This window comes from Orbicella franksi, chromosome 10, assembly GCF_964199315.1.
Source record: "Orbicella franksi chromosome 10, jaOrbFran1.1, whole genome shotgun sequence".
NCBI lineage: Eukaryota > Metazoa > Cnidaria > Anthozoa > Scleractinia > Merulinidae > Orbicella > Orbicella franksi.
In genome coordinates, this window is record NC_138154.1 from 30,130,752 (window position 1) to 30,147,213 (window position 16,462).

General features: G+C 37.7%; 1 protein-coding gene and 1 long non-coding RNA gene across 3 annotated transcripts; both read left to right on the plus strand.

The window, feature by feature from the left end:
• On the plus strand, positions 1-14,158 carry LOC145500683 (UDP-N-acetylhexosamine pyrophosphorylase-like). Its single transcript, XM_081480208.1, has 9 exons — positions 1-577; positions 4,287-4,635; positions 5,044-5,109; positions 5,975-6,102; positions 6,642-6,713; positions 8,159-8,227; positions 8,337-8,498; positions 9,319-9,370; positions 10,074-14,158. Exons 1-9 carry the CDS (start codon positions 96-98, stop codon positions 10,191-10,193), a joined length of 1,500 nt encoding a protein of 499 aa, XP_081336334.1. The 5' UTR covers positions 1-95; the 3' UTR covers positions 10,194-14,158.
• Positions 14,159-14,210: 52 nt separating this feature from the next.
• LOC145499746 (uncharacterized) lies at positions 14,211-16,462 on the plus strand. 2 transcript variants are annotated; one of them, XR_014050978.1, is made up of 2 exons: positions 14,211-14,907; positions 15,842-16,462. It is a non-coding gene; the product is annotated as an uncharacterized LOC145499746 (long non-coding RNA). The 2 variants fall into 2 exon arrangements; XR_014050977.1 differs by having other exon boundaries at positions 15,865-16,462.

Below are 16,462 nucleotides of genomic sequence, written 5' to 3' on the forward strand. Positions count from 1 at the left end.
CTGAGGCTGTATTTCTGGGAAGGGGAAGATCGAGCTGTAGAAGTTTTTAGCAAATTTGCAGTTCGCAATTGTGCTGCTAATTTCGTTACTAAAACATGGATTATGACAAGTTGAGAAGAGACTTGAAAGATAACAATCAAGACCATTTGTTCCAATACTGGAACACGCTACCCAAATACCAGCAAAGGGTTTTCTACCATGACCTTCGAAACATTGACTACCCAAAGATCAACCATTTGTTTGAGAAAACGATGAGCGAAGCTAAAAGTATGGAAAAGAAGGATGAAAAGCTACAACCAGTTCCTCCAGAGCAAGTAGGCAGCGTCATTGGAGTAGAAAACCAAGAGAAAGTCGACAGTTGGAGAGATAAAGGTTTGCAAGTGATCAGCGAAGGCAAAGTCGCCGTGCTGCTTCTTGCTGGTGGACAAGGCACCCGGTTAGGAGTTCCTTATCCGAAGGGAATGTACGATGTCGATTTACCTTCAGGGAAAACTGTGTATCATCTTCAGGCTGAGAGAATCTTGAAAGTGCAGGAACTGGCTTATAAACAAACCGGAAATAAGGCCACACTTCCCTGGTAAGTAATTGTAGCGCCATTAGCTCTTAAAGTTTTTTATTTGGTTTCAGCAAATTCTGCTGAACTAATCTTCAAAGTTTACTAAGCTTAAATTAAAGTATACATAGATTTTGCTGGCGAACAGTTCTCTATGCCATCAAAGAAGTTTTCTCGTTTTGGAGACAAAACCAAAGTGAATATAAATAAAGTATAGACAAGGCTAATCTTTGGATATAGGGAAAGTCTTATACTTGTTTATTTCTAGCTCTTTCCTTGACTATCCCTCCTATTAGATTTTGCCATTAAAGCAGTTTTTTTCTTCGGAGACATCTATAAAAAATGCAAATAAAGTAGACAAGACTAAGTCATTTGAACACTGGGAAAGTGGGATACTCATTCCTAGTGATATGGGTATCCCTTTCCAATATGCTTGTTTGTTGAATGACAATATTTTGAATGTCCGGGAACTTTCAAAACCTTTGTTATAAAAGAAGGTATGCTATTAAATCACTATGCATGATAGAAGTTGAATAATTATTATTGTTGAATAAAAATAATTGTGGTAGAAGCTGAACAAATGTTGTTGAATGAAAATGATTTTGGTAAAAGCTGAATAATTATTTTTGTTGAATGAAAATCATTTGGTTTGAAGTTGAACAAATGTTGTTGAATGACATTATTTTTGGTTGAAGTTGAACAAATATTTTTGTCGAATGAAAAGAATTTTGGTTGAAGTTGAAAGAAAATGCGTATTGTTGAATATGAATATAAAATGTTGAATATAAATATATGTTGTTGATCATAAATATAAGTTGTTGAATATGAAGGTGCAAGTTGTTGAATTTTGCAACATTTGGCAAACCATAGGAGACAACATCGACCACCAGCGAATCTGTTTGGACATCTTTATTGAATGAGAGGACCTGAGGCCTCAAGAGGAGACCCACCAGGGCAGGAGGGAGGGTGAACAAAGCGACGCGAGAGTGAACGAAGGAAAAGCAAAGATATCAGATGACAACTCGTGATGAAAAGAACAACCTAGGCGACGAACTGCAAGGGCCTGGGTCTAATTAAGTTACTCTTAGGAATATGAACAATTATCCCCCCACTCACCCGGATGTTCCCCCACCCCACTCACCCGGGGACAACATCGACCACCAGCGAATCTGTTTGGGCATCTTTATTGAATAAGCGAGAGGAACTCAGGCCTCGAGAGGAGACCCCAAACCAAGAAGAGGCCCAAACAAGATTCGCAGGGGAAAGATGAAGAGGGAGAGGGGAAGGAAAAAGGGAAAAGGGGAGAAGAAAAAAAAAAGGAACTGAACAAAAAAGATATACATATGTGACTAGAGGACAGGTCAATCATCCTGAATGAAACGAAGAAACTGTGTAACCGAGTATAAACAAAATACAGAAGCACGGAAATAGCAAATCAGTGAATGAAAAAAAAAGGTTAATGAGAATACAGAAACTGAACTAGAACGACTGAATGTGCTGAGACACAACGTGAGACAGCACAAGTCTGTCCACCAAAGGCAGTGTTAAATACAGCATGTAGGTGTCAGTTCTCCAATCACCTTGGACTTTGATGAGCTCAGAGGGAATTCTGCATTGAAATGCAAATGTGGCAACCCCGCAACACAGGCTGTGATCAGAGAAGCCTGTGGATCAAGAGACACCAGAGAGGCCAAATGCTTGATGCTATTGTTCAAGGATGTTGCTGTGATGCAGTCATTCTGATGTGAAGCAGTGGTGTAAGTGAAGAGAGGGTAGCTAGCCGGGATGGAAACTGAGTTGAGCAACGAGTGCAGGGCAGGTGTGGGGCAGAGGGGAGATCCTGGAATACGAGGAACCGGGACCACAAGAGCAGTGTTTCCAGCCTGATGTGTTTTGGTGTGGGTAACTGTGAGGAGGGCACCTGAGCGGGCAAAAGTGATGCTGCCCCTGGACAAGACTAGATGACTGGAGAACTTTTCCAAAGACCGAGCGACGAGGTTGGCAGTTCTGAAGAGGGAGAAAAAACCTGCAAGCAAGGCGTAAGGTGAGATGAGCAGAGTCACAAATATTGAGATGGCAGTAAAATTGTAACAAAATGGTCGGTGTGAGAGGAGCCTTGCGATGAGGAAGGTGGACCATGGACTTCTCCAAGCCTTTTTGTGTTAATTTGACATGGCTATCGTCAAAGGCAGAGGTATCAAAATGGCAAAACGCATGTAAACGCCGAAGGCACTCAATTATTAACAGTATGATGTGGCTTCACAGAAAAACTAAGCAGGGCGATGAAGGAAGCGACTGCTGATGAAGAGGCTGGAAATGGAGCGATGGAGTAAAACTGGCAGAATTTCAAGTAAATGTTCCAAATGGAATGATAATTGTGTTTGGTAGAGTCAGAAAGTGCAAGGGCTTGAATCCCGGTGACGCAGAGTTGAAGGTCATCGAGTTGGAAACCTGCAACCAAATAGAGAGATGATTACCATAGACATTTGAAACAGAAAAGTTCTGAAGGGCAAATGCACTCTGAGAGGGTGTCATGATGAAGAGAAGCAGCCTTATAGAAGGTGGTGCGAAACTAAGGATGAGCGTCCCAACGACTGAGGGCATCAGCGATAATATTGGCATAGCCAGGGATGTGAAGTGCATAAAACCAGAAGTCACGCAAACATGACTGGATGAAAGGCATGCGAGAACAGCCAGTGTTGATGGCTAGTTCAGTGTTAAGGTTGTCAGTTCAAACTAGATGTAGGAAACTAAATGTAGGAAACTAAAACAAGATAGAAATAAACATGCCCAAAACATTACGTGTACGCTTTCTGTATTTAAAGAGCATGGTATAGTTGCTCATAAGGTAAGATAACATAAGAACTTTATTAATGTGTTGAAGTCGCTAGCATACAATGTATACTATTTGAGGACACCTAACTCTGATTACTTATCTAATAATTAATAACATATGAAATACATGTACATGTACGTATGTAAGTGTTTTAAAATATATATATAAAACAAACAATGAGTCATGCAGTGAGATCAAGTGTTAGTTGTTACATAAAGAACAGTCTCTACAAGTACTGTCCAGCAGGCTAGTGAAATCAACCAATTTGATGCGCCTTTTAAAAGTGTGCAATGATTCAGAAGATCGAATAGATTTGTGGAGTTTGGACCAAATGACAGGGCCTAAATAAGTCAGGCTATGTTTGCCATGAGCAACAGTCCAAAATCTGGGTATGGTGAAATCAGAATTTCTAAGGTGATACTGAGAATCGGTAACAACAAATAATTCCGCAATGTAAGGAGGCACCAGACCATTTTTGACTCTATACATTATGATTGCAATGGCGTGCAATCATCGCGTATAAAGTGTTGGTAGTTTCGCTCTTTGCAAGAGTTCCTCATACAGATCGATTTATTGTCACAATAAACAGCTTGTAGTGCTTGTTCCTGAATTCGTTCCAGTTTTCTGGCATCAGAAGAACGACAAAAATGCCAGACAGTCTGACAGTAAGTGAGATGAGGTAGTATAGCAAATTTGACAATGTGTAATTTAGCTGATATCAGAATGAGGTTACGTAATCTCAGAAGAACACCAGTTTGACAGGAGGCTTTTCTACAAACATTGCACAATGTCATCCACAATGCTCATAACACTTAATGGCTAAGCCAGTGAAAACTCTCGAATTGCATTATACAAAGATCCAGTTTTTAATAACTGCTGTTATCTAATACCTTTCAGGTACATCATGACCAGTGAACATACCATGGATGACACTAAAAAGTATTTTGAAGAGCACAATTACTTTGGACTTCAGAAGAACGACGTGATTCTGTTTGAGCAACATACTCTGCCCTGTCTAACATTTGAGGGTAAAATCATTCTTGACCAGCCTGGTAAAGTTGCTCGAGCTCCTGGAGGAAATGGCGGTCTGTATGAAGTTCTGAATGAAAAGAAACGCATTGATAAGATGAAGAGACGAGGAATTGAGTTTGTTCATGTTTACTGTGTGGACAACATTCTGGTCAAGATGGCAGATCCTGTGTTTATAGGATTCTGTATTGACAAAGCAGCAGAATGTGGTGCTAAGGTTGGTTTTACTTAATAATGTTCAGTTGATTATAGAACCCTATTTTGCTTGGTATATTCCCTTGAAGTTATAATTCCTTATTCCCGTTTGCTCCTCATAGGATAAACGCCATCCACAATGTCGTACATACCAGCGGACTCTTTTTGCTACCATTTTCTTTACTGTCTTCCATCTATTATCAGTTCTTCCTCAGTTGACCTTCTCCAGGTTTTGACAGGTGTGTCATAAATTACACGCTTTTATTACATGGCAATCTGGTGCAAGTTGAAAAGGAAAATTCTGATCAGTTTACGTAATGGTATTCATTTTGCAGTTAAGACCATTGTGATGGACTGCTCACAAATTGGTTTCAGCAAATTGCTTTTTCAGAGCTCAGTGCACTATATACAATTTAATTTTTTTGAACAGGTTGTAGAGAAAAAAAAGCCTGAAGAGAGGGTTGGAGTTGTGGTGAAATGTGATGGGAAATACCAGGTATTACTGGCAAAGAAACTTTTATTATGTTCATGGATCTGTAGTGAATAGTGTTTTCAGTCCTCTGTACTTTCACAGTTAATGCCATCCAGTTGTTAGGGCATATGATTGCACGGATCCATATTCATTTGTTTTTCTTCTCAAAGGCATCAGCCAGGCAAGTATGTCAGATAACATACACTCTCATTCAGTAGAGAAGAATGGCAACTGAACAGCATGTAAATGGAAAGTTTACTTCTCTATTATTTTCACGTGATCAGTCTTAAAGCACATCATGTCTGTAGTTGTGTTGTGGATTTGGCAGACATAGAAAATCCAGGTACAAATGAAAACCAAGGCCCATTCGACTCTTATGAAGGCTGAAAGGAACCCTTAAAATCACTCTTCATGCTCACACATGTATTTGTATTTTTTCCGAAGTGTTAACATTACTTTACATCGCACCATGATCAAAACAACTAAATGCCATCGTACCACCTGTTTGCAGTACATAACATCAATGGTGGACAAAATGAAAATTGAGTCTGCAATGATTTCATTGCTGGAAAATTACCGCATCATCCAAGATGGCAGACCAAAATGATGATTTTATTGAAAAAGAAAGCTGCAAATCTTTCTCTGTTTTCTAAAAGTTCTAATGGATGGCAAGTAGTTACTGTAGAATGCAAGGAACTCATTGATAAGAAAAGTTAAGAAATGTTATTTTTTGGCAGAGTGGACATGTTATTTGTATTGTTCGTTGGTCTTCTGTACAATTTTTCAGTCATTTTGGATGATGGGATGACTGCAAATATGGATTCCTCTGCAGGTGAAGGAAGGATAGTTAAAAATTAAAGTAGGTAATATGTGACTGGCTTTTCATCAGGTTGTCGAGTACAGTGAAATTTCAGAAGAAGTTCAGCAAAAGAGAGACCCTGATGGAAAACTCATGTTTCGAGAAGGCAACATCGCCAACCATTTCTTTACTGTAGACTTCTTGGAGAAAATTGTCAAGTAAGTACACTGTGTGTTGATTAGAGTCCTTGAATTAACAAGTTTTCCAAAGGTTCCACAACAGCCAAATGTGTTGCCCATCTATTAAGCAAATGCTTTCAGAACTTCTAAATTACAGTGTATATCCTCATTTTAAGAACCCAATTAATGTGACCACTGTTTTCAAATACAAGCACAATTTCATGGGCTAACTTATAGGTTTTTGTATGTACACATATTTATTAAGTTGTTTATTACTTACATGAACAGTTACTGTTTAACATACTTGTAATTACAACAGTTTTGATCATGGCAGCCAATTTATTATCTTTCCTGGGAACTGAAGTATAATTTACATGTTTGCATGAAATGTATCACCAAACTTTCCAGGATTAATACAGAGTGCATCAAAGGTGTAATAATATATACATATCAAGATTCAAACAAGCTGAACTTGATGTGTTCTATTTGCAGAATTTTATTTAACAGATGTACAGCATACAATGTATGTGTGGATATAGCCATAATTTGATTGTATAATTCCTGTTCTTAACCCTTAGAGAACTTGAGCCATCACTTAAATACCACATAGCGAAAAAGAAGATACCTTATGTTGACAAGAGTGGAAATCGGTATGTAGCGGAAAGTGATTTTCTACCCTGTCAATAATCGGTTTACATGCCACTGGTTAAACAATCAACAAATGTTGCATGCAGTGCTTTTGATAAACCCTGGCACTTGCTAGAGCTCTGGAAAGTACAGCTGTATTTTGTTGTGCATCACCATCTGTATTGTTAACAGTTTCAACAATTGGCCCTCTAGACAAAGGCTGCTAAGAACCTTTTGTATTGTTCTTGATTGTTGCGGCATGGCACCTGCTTACTTCAAATCTTATTAAAAACTCTGTGCCTGTATGTGTGTGCAAATCAGGAAGCATTTTGCCACAATTAAATTCAGTAAATATTGCAGTGGCCATTAGACAGGCACCTTTAATAAATTAAATTAGGTGTCATTTTACATGGTTCTGTACATGTATAATTGTGTTATACACTTTATTTCAACTCAAATTATCATTTGGAGTAGCTCTATCGAGCTAATATCTTTGAGAAAGAAAAATTCATCGATCAATTAATAAAAGTATCACAATACATAATTAGAGTGCTAAAATACTAAAAGTTCATTTTCTTGATGGTTATCTGGAACTCTTTTAGTGATGTTATTCTCATACTGTCTGGGAGCTTTTGCCGCTTGGTGTCAGACACACTCAAGTCCATAACTTGTTGTTCTAGAGACGAAACTTCAAGTATCAATTTATAACTTCTACAGTGTACCTGTACCCCTGTGTGTTATTTAGTGTGGACATGCTGCTTATGATGGGTCATTTCTGTCAACTAAAGGTTTTTTTTAGTGTATGTGGCAGGACTTGAAAAAACTTGAATTCCATCTTGCCTTTAGGCCTTTGAACAAGCAGTTCTCAAATTTTACTTGCCCTGGGCTTGTCTTTGTGTACTTTTTTTCATTAAGCTGGCAGATGAGTTGCCTGGGCTCTTACCGATTGGGCAAGTTAGAATGAAAAGTTACCTGCCCGGTAAAAAATCTTCTTGTCCCGGACAACTGGGCACTTTTTTTGAGTGCTGTATGGATTTGAACAAGGTTTTAAGCAAGATGATGGGGAAAAAAAACTGAAGATGTTGGTTAGTAGAGGTTGTCAGTAAAGCCTAAAGTACGATACGTGCAAAAGACAATTTCATTTTCATATTTTTATTTTCTTCAATGTTTATGGTGTTATTCAGCTTTTAATTAGTAGTTAACCACAAACAAGTGGCAGATATGCAAGAAGGACGTGAAGTGGTCAAGTTATGATCACTCCCCACCCCCCTAACTCCCCCATTTCTCTTTTGCTTTCACTGCTTGCACAATTTATGATGGTTCAACTAATTATTTCTAGCTAAATGTACACATGCTAAAAGGCAACAAAATTAAAAAGCTATAGATTTAGTTATTTATAAATGCTCTGAAAACAGTTCATTAATTTTTACATGTTCTCATAATTGTTGGTTTTGATTTACTATTGCAGGCAAGTTCCAACAGAACCGAATGGGATAAAGTTGGAGAAGTTTGTCTTTGATGTGTTTGAGTTTACAGAGTGAGTTTAAATCAATGTAATTTTGACTTGCACATGTAAACAGAAATCAGTATGAACTTGTTCCTCTTATCATCTTGCCGATCTTGCAATCTCAATATTCTTGCTTTAGGAAATTTGCTGTCCTGGAAGTTGCACGAGAGGAAGAATTTTCTCCTCTCAAAAATGGCAAAGGTTCGCCAACTGACAGTCCAGAAACAGCACAAAGGGATCTGTTAAATTTACATTACAACTACATTGTCAAAGCTGGTGGTAAATTTGAGGACAATGCAGAGTAAGTTATTTCCTTTAATTTTCTCTCTTAAATTATATTATCACCAGTTGAAATTAAATTAATAAGCCTTATTGGGAATGTAATGAATATCAAACAATATAATTATATCTAAAATAGTGGGAAAAAGGAGAATGATTCCCAAAACTAAAGGGAGAGGACAAATGGTACAGGAGTACCCACACGAGGTGCCTCCCAGAATGTTGCTTATAGGTTTGACAGTTAAGTGTACATGCACTCTGCTCCATGTGTTTACTTCTTTCTATTTTAGTTATTATCACTCTCTGATTGTCTAGAATATATATGCTCTTTATTTTCATACTATTATGAATCATTTTAATTTCAATTGTTGTTTTCGAAAGCCAGCAAATTTAAAACAAGGATAGCCTAAGTTCCTTATAATAAACAATTTACAGGTAGTTACCTAGCTGGCTTGAGCCATACAGGCCATCTGTTGATTTTGTACGGGCCTCGCTGTGCTCAGTCCACACTGCAGTATCCTCAGGCCAGTACTCCCCAGCACAGTCCCCATGCTTAGTTAGTACGAGGTTTTATAATAAAATTAATTTTCAAACCAGTATCATTGAGATATTTGCACATAATGTCTACAGGCATATGATGCTAGATGATTTATTATAGTATTTTAAAAACAATATCATTGACAGAGATAGTTGGCATGCACTCATCTGCAAGTGGGCATAATATTATGATGCTAGGTAATATGATGCAATTATTGCATGCTGTATAAAAAAGTAAAAATATATTTTTGTCTTTTTTGTGGGCAAATTACTGATTCCCTTTGATTGTTTTGTTTCTGTTTCAGACCCAGTTCTGTAGTATGTGAAATATCTCCACTTCTCTCATATGCTGGAGAGGTAATCTAACTTATTTTTTTTTTATTTTATACAAGAAAAATGTAATATTAACAGCATTTACATACTTGCATCAGGATGCATATGCTTGTTCGCTGCTTGTCCACTGACACTCACTCTAGGTCCTGTACCATGAAGATGCACATGTAGATGCCTGATTACATCAACATGCCTAAGAACACAAATATACAATGCCTCCGTTCAGGGTTAACACTCTCACTCCATGTGCCATTTTGTGCCAATTTGGTTTGAATTTGAACACAAAAAGGTCTTTGAAAACCACTCGTCAAGAGCTGTAAAATTAAGATGTGATAGCCCTGGGGGTATACCCCAAGTATAGAAGGAGTAAGATATTTTTTTACTTTATTTCTATTGCTTTTGAGTGCAAACTGTGACTTCTTCTATGGCTGCGTGGGTCTGTATGTTAAACTAAGCATGCCCAATCTGAAATCTTACCTACACAAATATGGGTTGCATAATCCATTTAAAGTGTTGGCAGAATTATAGATAATTTTGTTGCACTTTTTTCAGTTTATATTATAATTATTATTTACATTGTTATGGCCCTACTTTTGCTTGTAATTTGTTTCCATGTGTGTTTCTCAGTGTCTTGTTTAGGTCTGTGCACATTCATTTTTCTAGGAGTTCTTCAGCTCTTAGGTCAGTTGCATGTACTGATGAATAAATGCTTGATATATTGCTTCAGGGATTAGAAGATGTTGTCAAAGACAGACAGTTTTCAGCAACAAAGAGTGTACATCTGACAGCCGATGGCAAGGAAGAGAGTGATGGTGAACTACCTCGAAAGAAGAGCAAGGAAAGCTAACGTGATAGTGTGTACTTGTTCATTAAACTGATCAGAATATTTTAAGAATTTTAATGTTAAATTTATGTAGCTTTTTGAAAAGGGGTGCTAGAGTTTTCATTGGTTGGTATTATGGGAGACTTGTCAGTCAAAACTATCAGAGGTGTAGAAGGCTTGAGGAATTTTTTATCAAATCTATACGGCACTTAATGCAAATGGTAATTTATGTCCTTCAAGTTGAGGGAAATCTTGATACTAATGATATAATTTTACTAAAGGAGAAAATCATCAAAAATTATAAAAATAATAATAATAATAACAAGGCTGGGAAAGAGTGGGGAAGCATAGCAAACAATAAACACCACCCATGACCTGTTCTTCAGGAGGGCTTGGACAGTCCTCTCCCTTATTATTGTCCTTTAACATATAACTGAAAGGGAACAGAAGGCCAGGTCTCTAAGCTTCTCATTGAGTCTAGTTAGTGGAAACAGTTTACAATAGTTGGTTTATAAACTGTTACCTAGTAAAAGTTGAATACATGTTTTGGAGCACAATTTCAGATCTTAATGTCATCAGTAAATTTATTTTGCTGATAGTTTACAAAATGCACCATCAGTTTACTTGTTATCTGTATTTTGCCTAAGAGTTTAATTTGGAAACAAGTAATAGTTTGAACAGAGATTATGACAAAACACCAAGTTGACAAAAATGATGATAAAGTACCATTGTTTTACAAATGTTGGGTTTAAGAAGATGCCTGGACTCTAACATTTAATTAAGAAAATATGGTCGTCACAGCCCAGGGCATCACTTTTTGCAATTGAAGGTGAAGTTCCCCTTCCTTCATGTATGTTAGGGTACAGAACATGTGAAGGTAGACCTTTACTTTACTTCTTCATATCCCTCAACTAGGATTTACAAAAATATCATAATAATAGGTATATTCATCTAAAAAAAAAAAAAAAAGAGAGAGAGATTTAGATGCATACAAAGATTTAGATGCATATGAAGATTTACATGCATACGAAGATCTAGATGCATACGAAATATTTCTGGAAAAAAGTCAACATTACTTTGAAATCAAAAGGGATTGATCTGGTAGGTGTTATTGATTATTCAATTTAGATACAATGTATCATCAGTTGTTTTTATTTCGATTATTTTTATTTTACTGATATTTTTTAATTGTTGTGTTGGGTTGAAATTGTACAGTGAAATGTTGAAGAATATTGTATTATCACAGATTTTCTTATAGCTAGGTTTATTACTAAATTATTTGCACAGAAATATTCCACTGGAACCCTGGAGCAGTTCATAAATTGTCTAATTCTTCTCGCCCAGATTGTACAACTGCTCCGAGGTTACTGATGATGTCTACTGATAGACAAACTGAATATTTCTGGATTAACTTAATTAGTAATACAAATCCATATCACACACAATACCATAAGCATCTAAATATCTACAAGTACGCAAAAAGACATACATGTATGCACATTAGAACTTTTACGTCAAGTACCAATAGTTAGATTTGAATTTTGCCAATGCGATCATGGCATGGAATAAATTGCTAGTTTGGGAATCTGTTCTCAAGTTACTTCTGTAAACATTTCTCCGAACAGAACATTCTTAGCACATTTTTTGAGTGACCATAGAATTCATGAGGGCCCTTCATTTATCAAGAGTATAAAGGGTTTTCATTGTGAAATTGCGGATCTTGCACTTTATATGACGAGCCTCTATTCTATAGTCACCAAAAACAATATTATTATTAATCAAAACTATGACGAAATTCTCGAACGTGATTGGCTATCAGCAGCCCGATTTGAGCATAAATTGGACAGTGTACGCGTCATGGTTGTAAATGGACAGTACGCGTCATTTTGCGCGCGCTGTTGCGGTGCACTTTGTTGAGTAAACTGTTGTGTTTTTCAGCATTCATAACGACGTTTAATCATTCAGCGATAACTCGATGGTTTGTTCGTTTCTCGAATTTTGTCATAGTTTTGATAAATTGGTAACAGGACATCGTGTCGTCCGATTCAGTCTGTAATCATACTCGTGATTAACAAATCGGACTCCCGCTTGGCGATCGTCCGATTTTGTTAATCGCTCGTATGATTACAGACCGAATTGGACTCCGCTCAGTCCTATTACCATTATAAACTGTTCGTGGTTCAAGTGTCCTTACTGTGGCCTAACAAACTTGTTCGTCGAGCTCTCCAGTGATCAGCTTTTCAGACGGGGGTTTTCGGAGCTCATCCTCTCTTAACAGGAGTTAGTTTCTGCCTTTCTGCGAATTCCTTTTCCAAAACTCTTAACAAAAGAAAATATTTGTCGTCAAGAAATTTAAAGATATTTTTATTTCCTTTTCGTTTCCTTTCATTCTTTAATACGGAGAACTGATGCATTAGTTTACCAGCAAATCAAAGCAGGACTTCCAGTTTAAAGTGCCACTATGATCGAATTCTCCATACCCATTTTTTTACATTTTCGCACACAATAGGTCTTTCCTAGATTGTTTGCCAAATTTCAATCTATTACGAACATTAGAACTCATGTCGTTTGGACCTTTATTTCCGAGAATTTACGGCCGCCATTAATTTTCCTTGTTCCAAGTCTTGGTTGAGAATTTGAGAAAATGACGTCATTTTCTCAAAAATACCACACGGGTTGAAATTATAATAACAATTAGCACAGCAATTCGCATAAAGAATAACGAAAACTTCGGCTCATATATTCGTGCAATTTTTTTACATTAATTGTTATCATAATTTCAATTTCCGTGCGGTATTTTTGAGAAAATGACGTCATTTTCTCAAATTTTCAACCAAGACTTGGAACAAGGAAAATTCGTGGCGGCTGTAAATTCTCGGAAATTAAGGTCCAAAAACCACGAGTTTTAATGTTTGTTGAAAATTGAGATTTGGCAAGATATCTAGCAAAGACCTAATGTGTACGAAAATGTAAAGAAATGGATATCGAGAATTTCATCATAGTGGCACTTTAAGACAGCCATCACAATTAATACTTTAGTTACCTGGCTTGTTCAGCCCGCATGTATTGGGCTCAGTTTTGCTCACCTTTGAGTCACACACGCGAGCGGCGAAGAGCAAAGCGATCCGGCGGGAAGGAGTCTGGTGAAGAGGCGCCAAGAAAATCACTTTCTCGTCTCGCGGCTACGCCGCGCGCGCTTGTGCTCCAACGTGAGCCTGTTCGCAGGCTAAGTTTTTACTAAACAGTAGTTTTCTAAAGGTCGGGATTTAGACTGTAGAAAACGTTAGCCTGCATCTCGTCTTCCAAAATTCATAATGCCGAGGTGCGAGATGACTGACAGTTCATCTCCTGCCCACAACACAGGTCACCCAAGCGTAATGAAAGAGTTTGTATGAAGGTCAGGAGTTGACATTAAATTCGTTCAATGTTCAAGAGTCTTTATTCGGTTAATTACCTATACATTGAACGAATTTAATGTCAACTCCTGATCTCCATACAAACTCATATTTTAGTCACAGTCCTCCATACAAACTCTTATACTACCCTTGAGTGATCTGTGCCCACACCATTATCCCCGTGCGTAATGCCCGTGGGTAATGCTGTGGGCGGGAGATGATTGACATATCAATTCCCGGCCTTACCAGCATTACCCCAGGCGTAATTTTTTGCATAGGTGCTCTTCCCCTCGCGCGCGACTCGCACTTCGCGCTCGCCTTGCTTTCGCCTCTGTTCGCTTAAAATACGCAAAAAAAATTACGCCTGTTCTGCGGGCTACTCCGGGCGTTATGCCCGAGAGAATGCTGTGGGCAGCAGATGATTGACATTTTAGGCTAGAGTTTTCTCAAAGATGAAGTTATTTCTACTAGCTTTTTAGCCAATCAGAGCGCGCACAGAACACAAAATGCCAGATGACTAATCGTCGCACGTCCCATCATGGACATGGATGTCTTTGGACGTGGGTATCCACGTGGGTTAGGAGCCTGGTACGAGCCTGTCGTTCCCAGTGTCGTCGCTGCTTCATGGTGTGATCAAGCGAACACCGCGGTAAAACGCACTGCGCATGAGTACAAATTTGAGCTTCCGGTAAATTACGCATTTCCGGGTACGTATTAAAATCCAATGTAAACAAGATAAAATCTCGTACCGCGAAGTTTGAAAACAAAAAGTAAGAGTTAGCAAAAGAAAGTGGGGGAAAGGTTTGTCTCGTTGAAAAGTTTATTTTTCATTTAAGTTTCAAGCGCTTGCACCCAGGGGTTTGGTGTTTGCACCAACAACAAAATATGAGAGAATTTCGGGCGCGTTCGTGCTCGACAAGAGCATTTTTTTTTTTACGTAGTACTCCTTGTTGCGTTGGTTTGGTTGTGAGGTTCCTTCGCAGAAAAATGTGGGAAAGCCAACAAAAGCAGCCGTAAATGTGCCGGCAAAAAATATTTTCTGTATGAAGATTTAACCAGAGCTGCCGAACTCAAGTGGGCTCAACAGTTTGCCATGTTCACTGGGTCGAAATACGGACGAGCAACAACAGATGTTCGGTTTCTAGAGAAAACCATTCGCGAGGCGTCAGGAAACAGCGCATTCCTGCGAAACTTTTTGCAGTCCTGGATGCCATAGGAGCAACATGTCATGGGTACAAGCCAGGTGCAAGGTGGTGCTACAAATGCTGTACCAGAGTGGACGAAGAAACAAGGTTTACCTCGCATCCTGACTAGAAGCCGCCGGTGTTACGAACTACTGGCAGGTCAGTTAATTAGACATCGGTTAATTATAATTGACACGCAGGTTCGCACTGCCTTGGATTGCTGCAAGGATTTTCGGAATCTTCTTACCAGCAAATTAAATGAAATTAAGGAAAAGGAAAGCATACTCTTAGATTTTTGTTGCAACAATAAACAAGTTGTTTGTATCAAATTTTGTAAAATTTGGGGCAAAATAGACATGATACCAAAAAAATTCATTATAAATTTAATTATATTTCGTGTTAAATGATCCAAGTCTTACGCATGTATGGTTCTCCACTAAGATGGAAATAAACAGACCTCAGATGACAAACTCCAAAAGGTACCTATAAAATTATCTCGCACTACTGATGTTGTAGTGTTATTTGCATTAATGTACCTGACATTTTTATTTTACTCTTCTTGACTACAGTACAGTACTGTCAATTGCTTCACTAAAATTAATTGTTGGGGTGCAGGTAGCAAAAAGCCACCTCAGGCAGTTCAGTCTAAAATTGGTATATTGTGGAAAGAAAAAGGTAGCACAGAAGCTGGGAAATATTATTTTGAAAAATTAATTGCCAAACAAATTTAAAGAAAAATAATAATTTTAAAGACAGCAAAACAAGAACTTTATGCCACTTGACAAACTTATTTTTCCTAAGACCAAACCCATAAAATTGCACCAATAATATCTAAAATTAATGTCAGTTTCACATATACTTATTGAAATTCAGTAGTACTGCAATGTTGTCTCCACACCGAGGATTCAGTTAGAGGGGTGCCCAGGAACCCTATGAGCACCCACTTCATGAAAAATTTCACTAAAAATTTACCCACTCCATTTTTCATTAGTGGGGGGATATGCTTTTTGGATATCCATTTTCAGTATCTGGATACAAACAAACTCATCACTAATATGTTTATTTCTTATTTTTCTTTTAATTTTTTATTTAGATCTTGCAATTTACCAATTTTAGGACTACACAAGAACTTAAAGCAGCAACACAGCAGTAGTGAAGGCCTCCAAAAAGTTCAGAACCATTTCCAATTGCTGTTCTAAAGACTTAAATTTCTAGAAGAGACTTGTGGAATAGACCTGTGGTACCCAAAAAGCCAGCAAACATCCATGGCAGAAATACAAACATCATTTGGGGTGGTAAAAATAAATTGCTATTGTGAATTTACAATGGATAAAACAGTTTGTAACAGGATGACAACAGAAATCCATAACTTAACTCAACTATCAGGTTAGTATCACTCACCTGAAATGTAAAGATACAAGACATACAAGATACAAGTATTTTGAAGGATAATTGTTTGACATCATGATAATCCATGGCACACTATAATAACACCATCTGACCAAAACTCATTCAAACAGATTATCCTTATTTACATGTATTGCACATGGTCAATGACAATATCATAAATTTTATCATTCAGTTGAAGTCATAAGCACTAATGACAAGGATTTAGAGGACTTCTCAATTATTATGGCAATGATTTGGAAGAGTTATCTGAGGAGTCTCTTGGCCAAGAAAAAAATGCTGCATCAGAGTTGCCACAAACTATTCA

Excerpts from the sequence above, each read along its gene's own strand:
- LOC145500683 (XM_081480208.1), top strand. The coding sequence starts at position 96 with ATGGATTATGACAAGTTGAGAAGAGACTTGAAAGATAACAATCAAGAC. Across the intron at positions 8,499-9,318 it reads AAATTTGAGGACAATGCAGA|ACCCAGTTCTGTAGTATGTG; the intron begins GTAAGTTATTTC and ends TTTCTGTTTCAG. Across the intron at positions 9,371-10,073 it reads TTCTCTCATATGCTGGAGAG|GGATTAGAAGATGTTGTCAA; the intron begins GTAATCTAACTT and ends ATATTGCTTCAG.